Genomic DNA, 18,585 nt, shown 5'->3' with positions numbered 1-18,585 from the left:
TAGTCATATGCTTGTGGTGTGACTGTGTCAAGTAATCCTTGAGACAGAACACTTAGAGTCGAGACCAAGTGCGTTTAACAGAGTATGCCAAAAGCTTTGAGCACCACTGTCTGGGAGTAACTGAAAGAAAAATCAAAACTCAAAGGGAGTTCCCCAGTTAAGTGCTTGTGGTGTTTCTGTGTCAAGTAACTCTTGAGACAAAACATTTAAAGTCACGGCTAGGCTAAAGGTGCAAAGCACCAAAGAAAAACAAATTAAAGTAAATGTTGCTGTGTTCAAGGATTAAACTGAAATATAAAGATCAGAGAATTCATAATATTATCCGGATTCTAATTCCGAATGACATTAACATTCTTCTGATTCAAAGAAGAGTGAGATGCCAAACCTATCCAAGATTACAGTTATAAACCCCACTATAAAAAGAGACATGAGCTTAATCGAACTCTCATTCTCATGCAAATTCACATCATAAGCCTATATTAGTTTTGGTTGCTTGAGGACAAGCAACAGTTTAAGTTTAGTGTTGTGATGCGTGAGCATCTTATCTATCTTTTCCTAGTGAATTTGCATCTAATTTGTTGAGTTTAATTAAGAATTAATTATATTTTAGCCACTATGGATGCTATTTTGAGTTTTATGCAAATTTATTTATTTTAGGTAGCATTCGGAGGGATTTGATGAAGTTTCTGCAGAGAAAAAGAAGAAACCAAAGAGATGACCAGTGAAGACCGACGCGGACGCATGGCTCACGCGACCGCGCGGAATGGAGAAATCGCAATGACGCGATCGCGTGGACTGGAATATACACAAATGACACGAGCGCGTGGACGACGCGGACGCGTCATATGCACGATCTGCAAAAATACAAATGACGCTGGTTACAAATTTTGGGCTGTTTTGACCCATTTTCCAGCCCAGAAAACACAGATCAGAAGCTGCAGAATGGACAAAGCAAGTGGTCCCCAACCATCAACTGAAAATCTGTTAATTAATTCGAATTTAAATTCAAATCTTATCTTTTAGNNAGAACCCTTATTTTTCTTCTCTGAACCATGAGCAACTAATCTTTCATTGTTAAGGTTAGGAGCTCTGTCTATTTGTAATGGATTAATTCGTTTGATCTTTCTAATTCGTTCATGTTTTGATCTACATTTCAATAATTATTTTTGCTCTTAATTTAATGAATATTGGGTGGAACGGAAGTATGACCCATGTTCTCATTGAGTTCTTGTAAAACTTGGAAAAACTCTTTACTTGAACAACAGCTTGGAAACATATTATCCTAAATTTTAATTATTTGGATTTAATGGGATACGTGACATATGATCTCCTTATTTTTGGGTAATTAGAATTTTTGTGGCATATAAACTGAAAATTGATTTTTACCCTCTAATTGGAAGTAACTGACCAAGGAATTGGCAGTTAATGAATTTTAGAGGAGACTAGGAAGGTCTAAGGAATTAGGGCCTAGTCGCATATAGTTTGCCATAAAATTATATCTTGCATAATTAAATTAGTAAGTAATAAAAATTAATCCGAAAAAATAGATAACTCTGAAACCTTAACTATCTTCTCATTATATTATTCCCAACTTATTTATTTGTCTGTGTTTAATGTTCTTTGAATACCAAAACACTTTTTTCTGTTTGCCTGACTAATCCTATCAAACACTATTGTTGCTTGATCCATCAATACTCGTGGAATCGACCCTTACTCACATAAAATATTACTTAGTACGACCCAGTATACTTACCGGTTAGTAAGTGTGGGTTATAAAAACCACACTATATGGCTGTCACTTTATGACAGAACAACAAAATATTAGATAAGAAAAGGACAATTTTGACTTGCTGATACAATCTGCTTTTTAATTTTAATGTTGGCCTTCCAACGATGTTTTTTAGCAATGTTAAAATTTGGAGAGTTTTTTTTTTTTTATGTGATAACTACAAATATGAGTCTCAAATTTGTTATTTTTAATTTTTATTTTAATATATAAATCTGAGGATTTGATTTGTTATTTTTATTTTAAATTTTTTATGTGTTATTTGGATCTTCTTATTTTTTTTTATGACTAACCAAATAAAATAAAAAATAAAAAAAATTAAATTAATTAGCTAGAGTTATATTTAAATTAATCTAATATTAAAGATTATTTTAAGGGATTTTTTTATTTGTACACCGTAAAATCTAACTATCAAATTTCTTTACAAATTTTATTATCCCTCAAATTTGAGACTCCAACTTGTTAATTAAAATTTAAACAAAAAATTAAAATCCATATTAGATTCACCTAGAAAAAACTCAGTAATAAACTATTACACTAGATTACACACAATATTCCTCCATCTCTAAAAAAAATTAGCCGATTCAATCTTTGAGCCATATCAAGCTATTTTAAAATTTTCTTAGTTTACTTTTGTTTCATCTATAGTCTTTTGTGTATATTTTTATTCATTTTTTTAAATGGTGACGTTTAAGAAACATAACTTTAAATTCTCCTCAAATAATCTGGGTGAATAGCACAATATTTCATCAAATTAGAAACCAACATGGTGCACATTATCTAGTTTAGAATTTGATTAGATTGAAATCTAAAGAACTATTCTGACTCAGTTTGACCCGGCCATGAAATTTGGAGTACAGATTTGAGCATTTGCTGATAAATATCACTTCAAGTGAAATCACCAAAATCTTTACGTTGATTATACTGTATTGCATTTTTTTTTGGCATAAAACAATTTAAGTTCAATTTAATAACCTCTAAAGCAATTTTTTGTGGTACATGAATTTCCGAGTTATTAATTTGTATTTTACAAAAATTTTAGATATAAACCAATCAATCGAGTCAATTCAAAATCAATCCCATTATTTGGATTGATTGATTTCTTTCCCCCACCTCCCACCCGGGACAAAAGAAAAAAGAATAAAACGGACTAGAAACACTCCCTTAAAGTCCTAATCCAAATTCACCAACCTCAAACTCTGTCAGTATCTTCAAGAGAGGTGGATGATGGTAAAATTAGTTGGATGAAAAACCTATTAACCGGTTAGATTCGTGAAAACCTACTCCATTAATCAGAGACCTGTACTGTACCGAATGGCTTGTACCATTAAATGCTGAATCAATGCTCTCAATTCCAATAAAGCCTAAACTCTGATATGCTGCACCAACAAGTATACAAATCACAGAAATGCATGTGATGTAAGACAGGGGCTTGTCTCATGTATCTTGGTCTTGGTCTTGTGAACTGGCCCCAGCATTTCCAGATACACACACAAGCCAAATATGAATGTGTTTTGCCTTGGTAGTAGATCGACGTGTGCATATCTTACAAACATCTTTGGAGTATCTTCCATCTCACCCAAGATCAGTGAGAATCTTTACATTGATACAAAAAGTGGGTGTTTTACTTGTTGGCTTTGGCCTCGGTTACAAAAAAAGACCGAGGGCAAGAGCATCCACTTAGGCAGCAGCCGTCTGATAGAAATGTCGAATCATTAACATATACATGCCCCAACGACGGCCACACCAACAGGTTAGATGAAAAGCATGTCACTCGTATCAAGGAACTGGAGGCGCATTCCTGGGATATCTTGCAGAAGAAGGAATTCGTTGAAGAGTCCGGGGATAGTCATGCTTCAAACGTTTATTTGGCAAACCATGCACTGGCCTATTCACACAAGAATAATTATAAACCATGAGAGATTTTAAAGAAATATCACTAAAGGACATCGTTGTAGAATTGGCCAGGAATAATAATTACATTGACCCCTCTGGAAGATTTGGGGAAATGGATTCTGACCTCCCTTAAGAGGAGGTAAGTGTTCTGTTTACAAAAGAATCTAGTGTAATATTTTACAAGTACCGAGTACTGCAACCAAATTTCAGAGAAGACCAATGTATATTATCGGAAATAAAGGGGAGTCAGGCTGAGTTTTACTAAACCTCAGAAGGAGAGCCTGAGTTCAATACACTAATAATAATAGTGAGTTTTTTCTTTTTAATTAAAAAAATAAACAGCCCACTACTAAAACCAATTTTATCTGTATATCAGTTTGTCCAGTAAATTTTCTTTGATGATTATCTGCCAGCAGCAGCCTAAGTACCATTTACTCCACCATACAAACTTCAATTTCAAGTTATGGGTTGTAAGAGTATATCATATAGATTGCAAGCAGGTCTATATTGCTACCAGCTTTATGAAGATGGACTACTAAATTACACTAGGTGCAAACAACATGCTAGGGACCTAGTAAACACAACATCGGAAACTAATATACATACACGGAGTAAATACCTCAATATGCAGCAGAAAGTATGCAAAAACTAAATATACTTGATCTGTAGTCAAAGCGGCATACCTGGGAGAACCCTGCCGTTTCGGAATGCTTTGACCAAGCATTGTTCTTAGACTTCCAAGTGCCTTCTCGGCAGCCTGAAGAAAGAATGCAGCTTAGCGCTCCATATGTAAAAAGTTACCAAAATGCAAAGAAAAAACTCTCATAAAAAATAAAATATCTTGTAACCATATAAAACAAGATACCTGCATTTTAGCCTCATCCCATGTTAATCCAATCCCTTCACCAAACACTTGGCCATCTATTTCGACCTGAAATCATGTGTAAAAAAATGCCACAAGGTTGTTACCTTTTTTTATCAACAAAAAGTTGAATTAAACAATATCATCAAATGCGGATAACGTTGTAGAAGGCAGAGAAGGCTTGCTCATCAGTTTATAATCCCTACAGTCTACAAGTATGTTATAAAAAAGACCATTACCCCTCCCTACATGAGACCAGAGTCCAAAAAGTAAAAAGAAGCTCCATCCAATAGTCACTCTTCAAATAATGCAAGAATTATAAAAATAATAGTTCTGATATTTCATGGGATCAGCAAATGACAGTCTTCACATTCCCCACAAAGGAAAATGAATAGAACACATATATAAACAACTACCAGCTAGGGAAGAGATATAACTATCCTGCGAAATTAGCAGGGTTGTAATTTTTTTGTCTATCCTAATCCTTTGTAAATCCAGGGTCTCTACTCCAACATGCCTTTTAATAACCTCTCCTTCTTAATACTTAATAATATTTCTTCTTTTATAAAAAATTAATTTAAAAAAAAAAAACAATTTGCTCCAATCACTGAATCATATTCATTTACTAACCTGGGCATGTATTTCATCTTTCTGAATTGGATTCAATGAAACTGGAGCAGGCGGAGATTGAAAACTGACACCAAGACCCTCCATCATGCACTGATGAAATTTATGTAGATGTTATGGTTAACACAAACGACAAATATTATGGGATCAAATTGGAGGTTGATGTACTAAAATCTTACCAATTCTTTGAGGGCAGAGACAGAACCCATCGACCTCTTAGAAACTTCCAACCTTGGATCTAGAACCCTTGATGGATCTGATGCAGTTGAAAATGAGAAGGATTCTTCTTTAGACAATGGCTGATTACCAATAGAATTAATATTACCCACATAACCGTTGTCATTTGCTTGAAACCCACTCACATCTCCATATGTAGAACCAGTTTCAGCTTTAGCACGAGACAAATATATATCTACAAACACATCCAAAATTATCAAGCCACATTAATTACCAACATATCTTTCCATCCTATGGAGGGGCAGGCTCATATAAGAACACAATCATCAAGAAACGTTAGCAAGCAACATGTTCCATTTAAATAACATTGTTTAATCATTATTGGCCTTTATCATCCACTGCTAGGTACTAGGGTTATACATGACATATTTAAGATGTTTAGTGTCTTATTGGAATTTCAATTTGTAAATTATATTCTTATCAGTTAACTCTAATAATATATTTACCCTACCTTGGAATCAAGTCATTTTCCCTAATCATATTACTTAACTGGAAAAAACATATTCCACAAAATTGACGTAGCAAATTACATTTCAAGAACTAAAATATATCATACCAGCCAACTGTTTAATAGAATGCTCAGCAGCTCTATGCTGGGCTTCCTTTCTAGATCTTCCAAATCCTTCACCAACTTTTCTTCCAGAAAACCATGCCTGCAATTGAACAATATCATCAAGTGACAACACTCTGAACTAAATATATTCATTGTGACTCCCAACCTCAACTAAATAATACAGTGTCCAATATGTAAGACAAAATCAATTTCTACCGCTAAATTAGTCATAGGTAGAAATAAATATCAGACAAATTCAGAGATTCAAGAAAGAAGAAAATTAATCCTAATGTTATATTTTAAAAAAAATTGTAAGTAACCATAATTTGTTACAACAAAAACTAAAAATGAAGAAAATTTGAGCAAAGTAGCCAACAAGTGATCAGAAAATTTTGCTTATCAGGATCGAAGATACCTCAATGGAGAACTGCAGTTCTGTGCTGGCAACCAAACATGACTTAAATTCCACCTGATCACATAAAAGAAATAAATGTTAAATAGTACATTAGTATCACAATATCTAATTTTTTGACAGATAAATACACTGGCTCACCTTAGTTCCACACTTCAGTGCTATTTCCTGCAATACACCAACTGGAGTATCCGCGGACAATGGAGAATGACTTTCAGATTCAAGATCCTTGTGGCTGGAAGATGACCTACTCAAGGAGTTATCATCACCTTCATAACAACCACAACAAAATGTCATATGAATAGGAAAGATTTTTGGGTTTATATAATTTTTCTTTAATGTTTTACGACCCATGAAGATGTGGATAAAGAAAAACAACAGGAATTATCTGAAGAAACAACTAAAAAAAATGGATATAGTTGCAAATTATACATAAATAAATCTGTGACAGCACAAGTTAACTGAAAAACCAAACTTAATTAAAAATGCTAAAGCAACCTGAACTTTTTTTTTTTTAAGCAATCATCTTAATTGACAATACCAACAAAAACAAAATTCCACTGAAATTAGGTTATAAAAGCCAAAAAACTGCAGCCAAAAACCACTAATACATATATAAAAAAAAAGGGGAACAAATGTGAAAATGCTGGAGAAACAACCAAACACAGTACCAGGTGATATAGCTTACCGGAGAAAGAATGATAACTAGAGGGTGCTTGGCTTAATCTTGTGCGATCATCTCTATGATACATCTGCAACAAAATGTTCACCATGTCAGAGTACCACTAATAAGTCTGACCCTACTTCATAACCTCAAACTATAAGCTATACACTTAAACATAATCATTACCTCCTTTGGCAATCTTTGGTGGCTCTCATGGAGAACTCTATCGGGGGAAACAGAATTATCAACCTTAGGGAAAAAGGGCGGATGAGGCGGTCGGTGCTTCTCAATACGCAAGGGTTCGGTATCTACAGGGAATTCTCTAGGTATTACCCTGTTTAGCTGCTGGGGACCAATCTCCTCTTCTACAGGAAACCATCCCCCACGTGGTGGCACACGTGGCGGGGCAGAAACTTGCACAGGCTGTCTAACGGGAAAAGAAGGCTCACTAGGTGTGTGTTCCCTTGTATCTTGTCCATGTTGTAATATGAGAAGCCTACGCCTTGTGTCTGGGTCTAATTCTGATTCAGGTACTTCACCTTCTTCTCTAGCAGGAGAACCATGCAAACTTGGTTCTGAAGGGGCAGTCTGAACCATTGGCTTTACTAGTGTTGCTTGTTGAGGGTACTGTACACTGGGAAATTGCATCATAGATGCTTGTGCTGCTGGGAGCGGACCTGAACCAGAAGATGCCATTGTGTACTGAAGAGAAGAAGTAAGCCTGGGATCAAGATTAGCAGTTATTGCCGGAATGGCTGACACGGCAGATATTGCATCCTAACAACAAGAAAGAAACATAAGACACTTTTCAGGTGCAATGCTTCATAGATAACTAGTCTCATAAGATCATTCAGAACTCTGGTTGATACCTTTAATCTTCTTTCTACCTCAGCATCTGCCATCCCATCAAATGAAAGTGGATCTCTGTTTCCATTAAGAGCAGATGCATCATCCTGAGTAACAAAATTACATGAATATGTCATATAACAAAAAATTAATGATACAAGTTCTGGTTAAAATTAAATCTGAACAGTATAAACCCTGAATATTAGAGGTAGTAGCACAAGTATACTTATATATAAAGCTAAACTAACCTCTGCAACAAGATAATTGCTCACATCAGGAGCAGAAGGTATATCTTTTATATCATCTTCGTAGGCAATTTGAGGAACCTTTTGTAAAAGACCGTCATCAAAGTCCCTGTCACAATATTTCAGTCAGGTACTTGAATCCTGCTTACCCCTGTCATTTATTTCAGGTGTGAAAATAACTGAACAAAACAATTTTAAAAGGTTCAACTCTTACTTAAAGAAGCCACCCCTAACATTGCAAGCTACATTCCTTGCAACACACAAGACAGGTACAGCGTTATTTGCCTACATGAAAAGTAGATTAATTTAGTTCATAAAACCAAGAACAGATGAAATTAATATATGCAACCAAGTTTCCAATGATATGAGAAAGCAAATTTACTTCAGCTTGAGGGGCATAGTATGGAGCAAAGGCAGGGACAACATGCACCCGTGGTTGATCTTTCTCATCCCAAACTTTCAAGCGATCATCAATGACCAATGCCATCTTCGGATGGCAAAAACCATCTTGGAAGACGTTGAATAATGACTTTTTCAAACCTATTATCATATTACCAAAACAAAAACAACATCTCAAATAAATGATACAGCAGCAGGAGCAGTACACACAGTATAGTATAATAACGAAGCATAAATAAGCACATCTCCACATCAAATGTAGATGGGAGAACTTAAAAGATAAGCTATCTGTCTAAATCCTTAAGATTTACTTTTCCTAGGTGCTTCATTTAATTTTATAAAAGTTACAAGTAAAAAACAGAACTAACAGAACAGAAAATCATGCTTGCTGCTTACCAGCTTTAACACACACAATACGATCTAATAGTTCTTTAGAATTTATCAGATTCAGATCTGGATCAAGAAGTCTCCACATTTCTAGAGCATAATCCCTTTCAGCCATTGTGCAAACATAAACCTCAAAACGCTTGCGCCCTCTTGCTGTCAGGTAACCACGAAGATCTTCCCACGCAGGTCTCAGCCTCACAAGGACACTTGTATCACGAATCTTTTCAAACACAAGTTTTGTTAGACTAATGATTTGGTCAAATATAATGCTATATGTCAGTAACATAGATAAGTTCACATAATCTCTATTCTTCTTTACATCATCAGATCAAGCATTGCAGCAAAGAACAGTTTAAAACACTTCAAAGTAAAAACCACATTGCTTTGTCATCCAAACAATAGTATGATGCAGAAGTCAGGTGTCAAGTTTTTACTTGACTCAACAAAGAAATAAGCATGTAACTAGAAAATCATTTGAAAACAGGTAGCACACAAATCCGGAAATGTTAAAGCAGGTATAACTAACTTATTTCATAATAGAACACTATATACCTGCGGATTTATTCGTGTAAGAATAATGTTCTTTTCTGGTAACCGTATCAGAGGTCGAACTATAGGTAGATGACTGTCAGATAATGCTGGAACAATCTCAGGTTGAACTTTTATTACTTTCCCATTATCAACAACTTGATCATTTTCAACGTATTGCTTTAATATATTCTTGTCATCTAGGTAGCGCTTGACCTCAGCCTGCATGCCTGAAATTCGTTGCAGATCTACCTCGGAGTTTATTTTCCTTTGGAGTGCCTCAATTCTATCCTCAAATGAACGCATTGTATTTGCTACTATAAGTGTTTCATCCAGATCAAACACTATACCCAAACATCTAAGGTTTAACATCACAAGGCATGAATCATAGAGTCCAGAGGCAACAATGAATCCCCAAAAACATGGCCTGTCGTTATGCCGCGAATACATTGCAACCAAATGTATTTCTTCTCCTCCTCCTAGTGGCATCACAGCAGTCTGCAGAGACCAAAAAAAAAAAGTAAAAAAGAAAAGATTATCATGTGTAAAATTCAAGTAATCTGAAATAAAATATACAAAGTAAATGGCACACATAAATATTTTATTCAATCATATCATTTGCATGATGACACAAGCTCGTCAAATTCAACAATCAGTTCAAGTTAGAGAAACATTTAGTGCATTTTTTACTGAAACCAAATCTCTCAATATATCTTGAGTTTAATATTCAGTCAGCCAGAGAATCTAAACTACACTATCATCTCATACTTCTCCACATAACAACCAAGCCCTTGCAAACATCAGTACAAGATCAACAAGAAACACAGTCCTCATCAAATAGGCTCATTGAACATCATGAAACCCGGTTCAGTTTAAAAAGGAACATTGAATACAGGTTGTCTTGTGTTAACTGACTAATTAGCCAATCCCCTTCAGCATCTGGGTTCAAAACAGCAGATTTAGTAAGTTCAGGCAAATTATTACAAAACCCTTGAAAGATTAATAACACAACTGGTTTTATTATCCAAAGATTCCAGTGGCAGTCCTGTCAGATTCTGTCCAGAGTCAAATTGTTCTGTAACATGGTGGGATTTTAGTGTTGCTGCTTTTAACTTTTTACCAAGTGTTCATGTTTAGTTAATATATACCTTATTCTCCTTTATACACAAGGAGTGCAAGTGTGAGAGCGCGTCCTGTTGTTGTGTCTGCAAGTTCTTTGACTCCATTTTGAAGCAAACACCGCAAGATGTGACGGTGTGAAGCACTGCAAGTGGTGGGCACCTCTCACTGGGTTGCGAGAAGTGAGTTATTCTGATTTCTCTCACATCGATGTTCTTGTGCTTCAAGTAGTTGTTGTTGTTCTCTTCTGGGTATAAATCAACCTCACCCAACACCACATCCCCCTTGTACACCACCGATTTATACATTTCTGTTTTTTCTTTTTTCGTTCCCTTCAAATCTCAAGCAAGATTCTTTGGAATTTCATCAAGATTCCGTGTAAGTAAAAGGGGGCAAAAAAGTGTTTTCTCGTCAAGAATGCTTTAAGATTCATCTGAATTTTCGCATTATCAGCAACTGAGATATGTATGACAAAAAATAAATCATAATTAAGGCCACTTTTTTTGTTCCACAGGGTAAAGTCTTAGATCCGTGATTGAAGGTGGTGGTGATGATGACGACGGTGACTGGGAGAAAAAGAAAAAAAATCAATGTTTTTTTTTCCAAGAACCCTAACAGCAGTCGATGATCGCGAATCTCTCCTCGATCGTGAACGGTTCTTGTTTCGCGTGTTCAGATTTGTTGGTGGCGCTAGCTAGGGTTTGATAACTTTGGGGGATATTTGAAGATTTTGTTGTTGTTGATGATGATGATGAAAATTGAGGAAGCGGAGTCGTCAGAAAGAGAAACCCTAGATCCAGAAAACGAAAGGTCAAAAAATAGTACTACTACTTCCAATTGCGTAAGCCGCTGCCAAATAAATAAAGAAAAAATAAATAAAAGAGATGGGTCTATTTTATAATTTTACAAGGTCAATTGGGCGGAAACCTAAATATCGTACCTTTTTCCTCGGATTAATTATGTGAAGATTTACGCTTATGCAGTAAAACAGTTAATTAAACATGATTTATTGATATATTTAGCTGCTTTAAATTATTCCTCTTCTTTTTTACTTTGACACGGAGACGGAGTCATTAGTGTTTTTCTTTTCTTCCAACTTTTTCGTGGTGGCTTTATTTTCTCCAAAACGTTGGTATTATTTTTTATATTAATATATATATACACACACATTAGAAATTGTTAGTTTATTAATTATTAATTACATTTTAACAATATCTTGTATCTATTCCACGAAACAAAAAATATCAATATCTCAAGTCAACGCATCTTTAGGTGTTGAAATAAATATCTATTTTTTATTTCATTTATATTGTAAATAAATGAGATAATTTTGCGCGTATTTTGTTTATTGTGTAAACGAAATATGTGTCATTTTTTAATTTTTACATATCTCGTTTACACTATATAATATTAAATTTTATTTTAAAAATAATAAAAAATATTAATAATTTAAATTGGATCAAACTTTTAAAAATAGAATGTTTTAAATAATAGAAAAAATGAACAATTTTAAATAATATAGAAGATAAACAATCTATTTTAAACCATAAAGAAGTTGGAGTCTTATTTAAAATAAACACCTTAACAAGTTTATCCCATCAACATCTATCGTGAAGTGGGAGATATTACTCTATTTTATTTATCACATCAACCTCTTCTAACAATTGGCAAATGGTTATCTCCCACACTCTTCTTCTTTTTCTGTTTTATTTATGGTGCATCAACTTCATGTTTCCCATCTTTTATTTTTTTGGAGTGAGCACAATTATCGTATTTATTCTCATCATGGAATTTAAACATGTATAAATTTTTTATTTTTTAAATTTAAATCAATCAAATTGGATGATAATTTAATCTAAAATTTTCTATGTTCCTTTTTTTTGTACTAGTTGATCAAACATATCTATTTTAATCTCTTTCTACCAATTTTTTAAATACTAATTGCATGCTAAAAATTTGGATTATTAATATTATCAATAATATTGATATTTTTTATTATTTTCAGAAAAAAAAATTTTATATTTATAAATACACGTGTTTACTGTGTAAATGGGATATACATGTGTCGCGTCCACCTACCTTATTTTATTTACAAATATAAACGATTTACATTCATGTAAATTATTAGATTATCCTATTTTGACTTTTGTTTCATAAATATTTTCATAATAAATTGATATGAATTAAGAGGCATCCTACACATAAAAGTCTTTTTGGCTTACAAGTCTTACAAGTTGGTACAAGTTCAACAAAAAACACGCATTACACTCCCACATTCAAGAGTAAATAAACGCACGTTATTCAACCACTTATTGTTTTCAAAGCGCGCTACTCACCATGCATTATAAACGACTCTTCTTCTTCTTCCTCCATGAAAACGAGTTTCTTGCCGAATTTGAAGATAATGGAACTTCAGAAATACACCCAAACAATTACAGAAATACACCCAAACTGTTACAGAAATTCACCCAAACAATTATAGAAATACACCCAAAGGATTACAGAAATACACCCAAAGGATTACAAAAACTACACCCAAAGGATTTAAGAAATACACCCAAAATTTGTTGAAGTACACCTTATGCATAATTCAGAACTCTTTCTCTTTCTCCTCCTCATCTTCTGCTGCTTCTTCTTCTTCAAAAACGATTTCAGAGCTTGATGTCAAAAAACAATAGAAATCGAGAATAACAAAGAAAGAAAACAGAGAGAAAAGCACATAAATGAAGAAGGAGAAAGAGAAGGTAAGAAACGAAAGAAAAGAAGAATAAGAAGAAGAAGAGAAAGAAGAACGTGCAACAAGAAGAAAAAGAAGGTGCAGTGAAAACGTGCAGTAACGGTTGAAAAAGGAGAAAGAGAAGGAAAGAAACGAAAGAAAAGAAGAAGAAGAAGAGGAAGAGGAAGAGGAACGTGTGCAAGAAGAAGAAGAATGTGCACTTGTAAAGACTTGTATAAAAAAACGCTTGTATGTGGAGAATTTCTCATGAATTAAAATGATTTAAATATAGGATCATAATAGATCATTTTAAACACGATTTACTAAAAATTTATACATATATATAAAACAATTTAAGCTAAGAATAAAGTTTTATAACTAAATAAGATATTTAATCAAATTCAACCAAACTATTTTTTACATCACTCGCACAGTTGACTTCTTCTTCTCCCTTTTTTTTTTTTATCTTTTTACTCCTCCTCCTCATTTTATCATTTGAATTTCTTTTTCTTCTTTTCATTTTTTCATTTGAATTTCTTTTTCTCCTTTCTTTTTCTCCTTGTTCTCCTTCTCCATCATCATCATCGTTATCGTTATCGTCATACATATAGCAAATTCAATTTTAAAAATAATTTATGATACAAGATTTGATCAGTTGAACCAAGGTAAATCGGATCGTTGTTATGGATCGAATCAACTTGACAAAGTTTGATTTGTTTCTTTGATTAATGTAGTTAGTAGTTGATACTCGCGTAATAATTTTGTATATAAGTTGAATAATTTCCTTTTTCTTTGTGAAAATTGGTACTAATGATTAAAAATTTGGATTTGAATGGAATCTAGAATGTTTGAATTATTTTTTCGATTAATCTATTGTTGTTACGTTTCATAATAGTTTTGGAGTTGTTTAAAACATAATTTGATGCAAATTAGAATTAATTTTGGTGTTGTGTATTTTGTTGTGACTATTTTGATATATGATTTTGTGATTGATTTTGTTCGTTCTTATGTTATACGTTTGGTACTAAATATAAATTAATTATTGTGTTTTTTATTTTTATGTCATTTCTATTTAGCAATGAACTGATAAAATTCTTTTGATTATAAATATGAATAATTTTGCTATTGTTAGTTTATAATAGTGTCATACTTATAGCTTTCTTGTATTTTTGTTGTTTTTGTGTGATGTTGATGAGTAATTTGTACCAAAAGTTATGATGAATTTTAACACAATGAAGAAGTTAAAAATTTATACAAAGATTACTATAAACGTGCAAATTTTTCAACTAAAATAAGAAACGCAGGTAAAAAGAGAAATCAAATTAAGAAAAAGTAACGAATATGCCCTAAATGATACCAGAACCACTATAACTTTCCTGTATAATCTAATTATATCAAATAGTTAAATAAGAATGACACTAAAATTACTTAATGGTGAAGACATCCAAATTCAATTCAAAATAAGCATACAAACAAGATTCAATCAACCACAAAAACACATTTAAGTGCTTGTTTGAGTATTATTATTTTGATAAAAAAAATGATCATTTTTTCAATAATTTTTTTTTATTTTTTAGCGTTTTTGGCAAATTTCTAGTAGTAAAAATAAAAATTCTAGAAAAATAAAAAACATCTTTTTTGAAAAGGTGTAATTTACATATTTTTTTAAAAGATCTTTTTTCCTTAAAAAAATATATTTTTCATGTAATAAATAAATAAAAAATACTTTTATATCGTTATACCCAAACATAATTGATAGATAAAAAGATCTTTTTGTATGAGATATCCAAACATAAAATTGCTTTTACTTTTTCATAATATCTTTTAAAAAAAAAAGATAACTCAAAAAACGATATTTTTTTAAGAGTTCACCCAAACAAGCTCTAAATCAATTTTGGATAAAAAAAAATCATGACTATGGTTTAAATGACATTGGAAACTACTACAACTTTATTGTATGACCTAATTAATAATTATATCAAATCCATGTCAATGAGATCAAGTGCACCTTATTTAACTCAAAATGACACCAAAATTATTTAATGATGATGACACACAAACTAATTTAAAACAAGCACACAAACAATAATCAATCAACCACAAAAATACATCAAAATCAATGTAGATCAGAAAAAGTCATGATATGGTATAATTGACACTAGAATCACTGCAACTACTTTATATGACCTAATTATATCAAATACAAATGAATGACAACAAGCTGCATAGCACATTTAACTCAGAATGACATTGAAAGTAATTAATGATTACGACATACGAATTTGATTCAGAATAAGCACACAATCAATTCTCAATCATCCACAAAAAATACGTGCATGTAAAATTTAAATCTAAAAAAATCATCAATATGTTACTCATAATTCTTGTTTCATCCTTTTAACAAAAACTTGTGTAACGGTTAAGAAATCTTGGTGTCAAAATTGAAAAATTTTTGTGTCACGATTAAAAATTTCAGTATTATTTCTTGATAAATTCTGCATAACTCAAAATTTCTCCTCCTCCTCTTCATTATCATCATCATCATCTTTTTCTTCTTTTATTGTTTGTATTCTCCTTCTTGTTTTATCTTCTCATAATTCTTCTTATTTTACCCTTTTAATAAAAATAAAAACAAAAAAATAAAATAAAGAATAAAAAAATACATAATGTTGTAAAATCATTGGAGAGAGGAGAAGGAATAGAAAAAATGCAGCAATAATAGCATCAATAAAAAAACGACAATAAAGAGGAAACACGAAAAAGAAGAAGGAACGTCAAAAAGAAGAAGAAATGCAGGATACGAACATTCACAATAGTTGGAGTGTTGTTGAGTTAAGAAATTAACTAACATAATTGATGATGACAAACATTAGATTATTAAGCTAATTATCCAATTAGTTTTGATTATTTTGGTTGAGTGTTGTAGGCCAAAATTCCTTGTTGTAGCAGTCCAGTAAAATAGACAAGAAAATCAAAGTTGATGGGCTATACAAACAAAGGAAGCCCAAAGGAATAAAAGCAAATGAAATCAGATGGGCCAAAGAAATCAAACGGGTTGCATGAATGATAACCGATCCAAGCCCGATTGCATCTCTCATTCAATTCCCTCTAATTTGCTTTCACTAAAAGCAACGTTCACCTTTTTCCCTCATGGTCAGAACTCGGAGAAAGAGAGAGAAAGCTTAGCTGCTAAACTGTTCACCAAAGAAGCAAGAAAGAAAATGTTTAGTAAAAAGGTTGAAGTCTAATCACCCACATCAAACCGTATTAAGAGAAATCAGAAGCTAAAGGTGATTTATTTCCTTCTACATGCATTTTATTTTCTTCTCTTCATCTTCAACTCTCTGTCACTCCAAATTAGGTTATCTGGAAAAGATGATCTCTGTTCAACACTATTGTGTATCTACTGTCAAAAGTGTGTCTTGGGGATTAAGTAGTGTTTCAATGGCTAAGATATGGATTTACCATTGAAAATATTTGTTTCTGCTGTCCTGTAACTTTCGGTTAACAAAGAAGGGTCAGAACCTAAGTTCTTATTTTGAGGATTAACTGGAAAAATGAGATGGTGAGTTGGAAAAGCACACAGCTCGAGGGTTGACCTAGGAGAGAGCAACTCAGCAATATGCAAGGAGATACAAAAGAAGATTTTTTATCATTCAAAAGCCAAGGAAAGATAACCAGTGTTTTGAGATTTATGTTCTGAGAAGAATTCTTTGAAGAAGTTCATCAACTTGGACAGTGCTTCCTAGTCAAAGGAGCATTCTGCCAGAACGAGGAACTAAATCAGAGGCAAGAAAATCTGGTTTATCACATAGCAAAGAGGCTGTTGAAGCATCAATCTCCTTCATGTTTTACAGATTGTAATTTTCTTTTTAATATTTATCTTTCTATAATTTCTTGAGGTAAAAGGCTGAATGAGAGAGTCATTGAAAGAGCCTAAGAGTGGAAAGAGACAGAGAGATACACATGAGTGAAAAGCCTATAGTTATTTCAGATTTCTTTAGATTGAATCTGTGTCTTATATCTTGTACCAGTAAGATATCCCTTTCTTAGTTGGGTTAGCACTAAGAGTGAATAGTTAGGTATTAGCATAACCAAGTCAAGTTAGGTTAGAACTTGAGAGTGAAAGGATTGTGTCAATCTTGTAGAATTGGTGTATGTAATACTTTAATTATAGTAAAAATTCCACCACTGTTATGATGGAGACTGGATGTAGGTTGCATTGCACAAGGCAACTGAACCAGGATACATGATGGTGTCAACTTCTCTCTTCCCTGATCTGTTTTTTTTATATTCATGAGACAAAAATAAATTGTCTCATAAATTTTCGGCTGCTGAGTTCAAACATATTTAGATTGAAAGTTTGTTTTAAAAGGGTTATTTCATTAAGGTAAAAAAGGTCATAGATTCAACCTCCCTTCTCTTAGCCTTTTACAACCTTCAATTGGTATCAGCTGCTATGGTCTCAAGAATCAAGCTTCACTGCTTGGTGCAAAAGTCCAATGGCGAACAATTTGGGCACAACCACAGTTGCTTATACTCTAACCGAAGGCCAATCAAACAATAGGCCTCCCTTCTTCAACGGAAAGAACTATGCCTACTGGAAAGAGAGGATGAGGATCTTCATCCAATCCATTGACTATAACATATGGAAGATTGTTGTAAGCGGTCCCAAGATTCCAACAAAAACAAGTGCTGATGGAGTGGTGACTCCAAAAGAAGAAGCTAAATAGAATGATGACGACAAGAAGAAGATGGAGCTAAATGCTAAAGCCATCAACCTTCTTCACTGTGCTATCAACTTTGAAAGGTGTCTAGATGCAAGACAGCCAAAGAAATCTGGGAGAAACTCCAGGTTACACATGAAGGCATTAAACAAGTCAAAGAAATGAGGATTAATATAGTGCGAAAAGAGTACGAGATGTTCAATATGAAGGATGGAGAAAGCATTAATGAAGTGTTTGAAAGATTCTCAATCATAATCAACAATCTTGATGCTATGGGAACAACCTACTCAGAATAAACACTAGTGAGAAAACTTCTTAGAAGCCTCACAAAGGAATGAAAAACTACTGCCACTGTCCTAGCCGAGAGCAATAACCTAAGCCCTATAACCTATGATAAGCTGAGAGGAAAACTCCTTGCCTATGAAGCCACACACACAAACCCGGACTCAAAGAAAAAGGGAATAGCCTTCAAGTAAAAAATAGAATCAAAAGAGAGTGAGTCTAGTGAAGATATTTCAGATGATGAACTTATGTTTTTTGTTGGGAGACTTAGAAGCATAATGAAGAACAAAGGCAAATAC

At 33.2% G+C, this 18,585-nt stretch overlaps 1 protein-coding gene across 3 annotated transcripts; it reads right to left on the bottom strand.

Annotated features, from left to right (window-relative positions):
- Positions 1-2,764: 2,764 nt before the first annotated feature.
- On the bottom strand, positions 2,765-10,869 carry LOC107480817 (RNA polymerase II C-terminal domain phosphatase-like 1). 3 transcript variants are annotated; one of them, XM_016100996.3, is made up of 17 exons: positions 10,591-10,869; positions 9,467-9,940; positions 8,924-9,134; positions 8,511-8,668; positions 8,343-8,413; positions 8,132-8,237; positions 7,907-7,990; positions 7,224-7,814; positions 7,062-7,125; positions 6,515-6,642; positions 6,377-6,430; positions 5,965-6,061; positions 5,351-5,583; positions 5,175-5,264; positions 4,548-4,613; positions 4,366-4,439; positions 2,765-3,674 (listed from the first exon to the last, which is right to left on the bottom strand). In XM_016100996.3, exons 1-17 carry the CDS (start codon positions 10,867-10,869, stop codon positions 3,566-3,568), a joined length of 2,889 nt encoding a protein of 962 aa, XP_015956482.1. In that variant the 3' UTR covers positions 2,765-3,565. The 3 variants fall into 3 exon arrangements, 1 of the variants encoding a protein (XP_015956482.1); XR_002372934.2 differs by lacking the exons at positions 2,765-3,674; positions 4,366-4,439; positions 4,548-4,613 and having other exon boundaries at positions 5,351-5,427; positions 5,501-5,583; XR_002372935.2 differs by lacking the exons at positions 2,765-3,674; positions 4,366-4,439; positions 4,548-4,613 and having other exon boundaries at positions 5,351-5,427; positions 5,534-5,583.
- Between the last annotated feature and the right edge of the window lie 7,716 nt (positions 10,870-18,585).

This window comes from Arachis duranensis, chromosome 3 (genome assembly GCF_000817695.3).
Source record: "Arachis duranensis cultivar V14167 chromosome 3, aradu.V14167.gnm2.J7QH, whole genome shotgun sequence".
Lineage (NCBI taxonomy): Eukaryota > Viridiplantae > Streptophyta > Magnoliopsida > Fabales > Fabaceae > Arachis > Arachis duranensis.
This window is presented reverse-complemented; position numbering and strand designations above follow the sequence as displayed.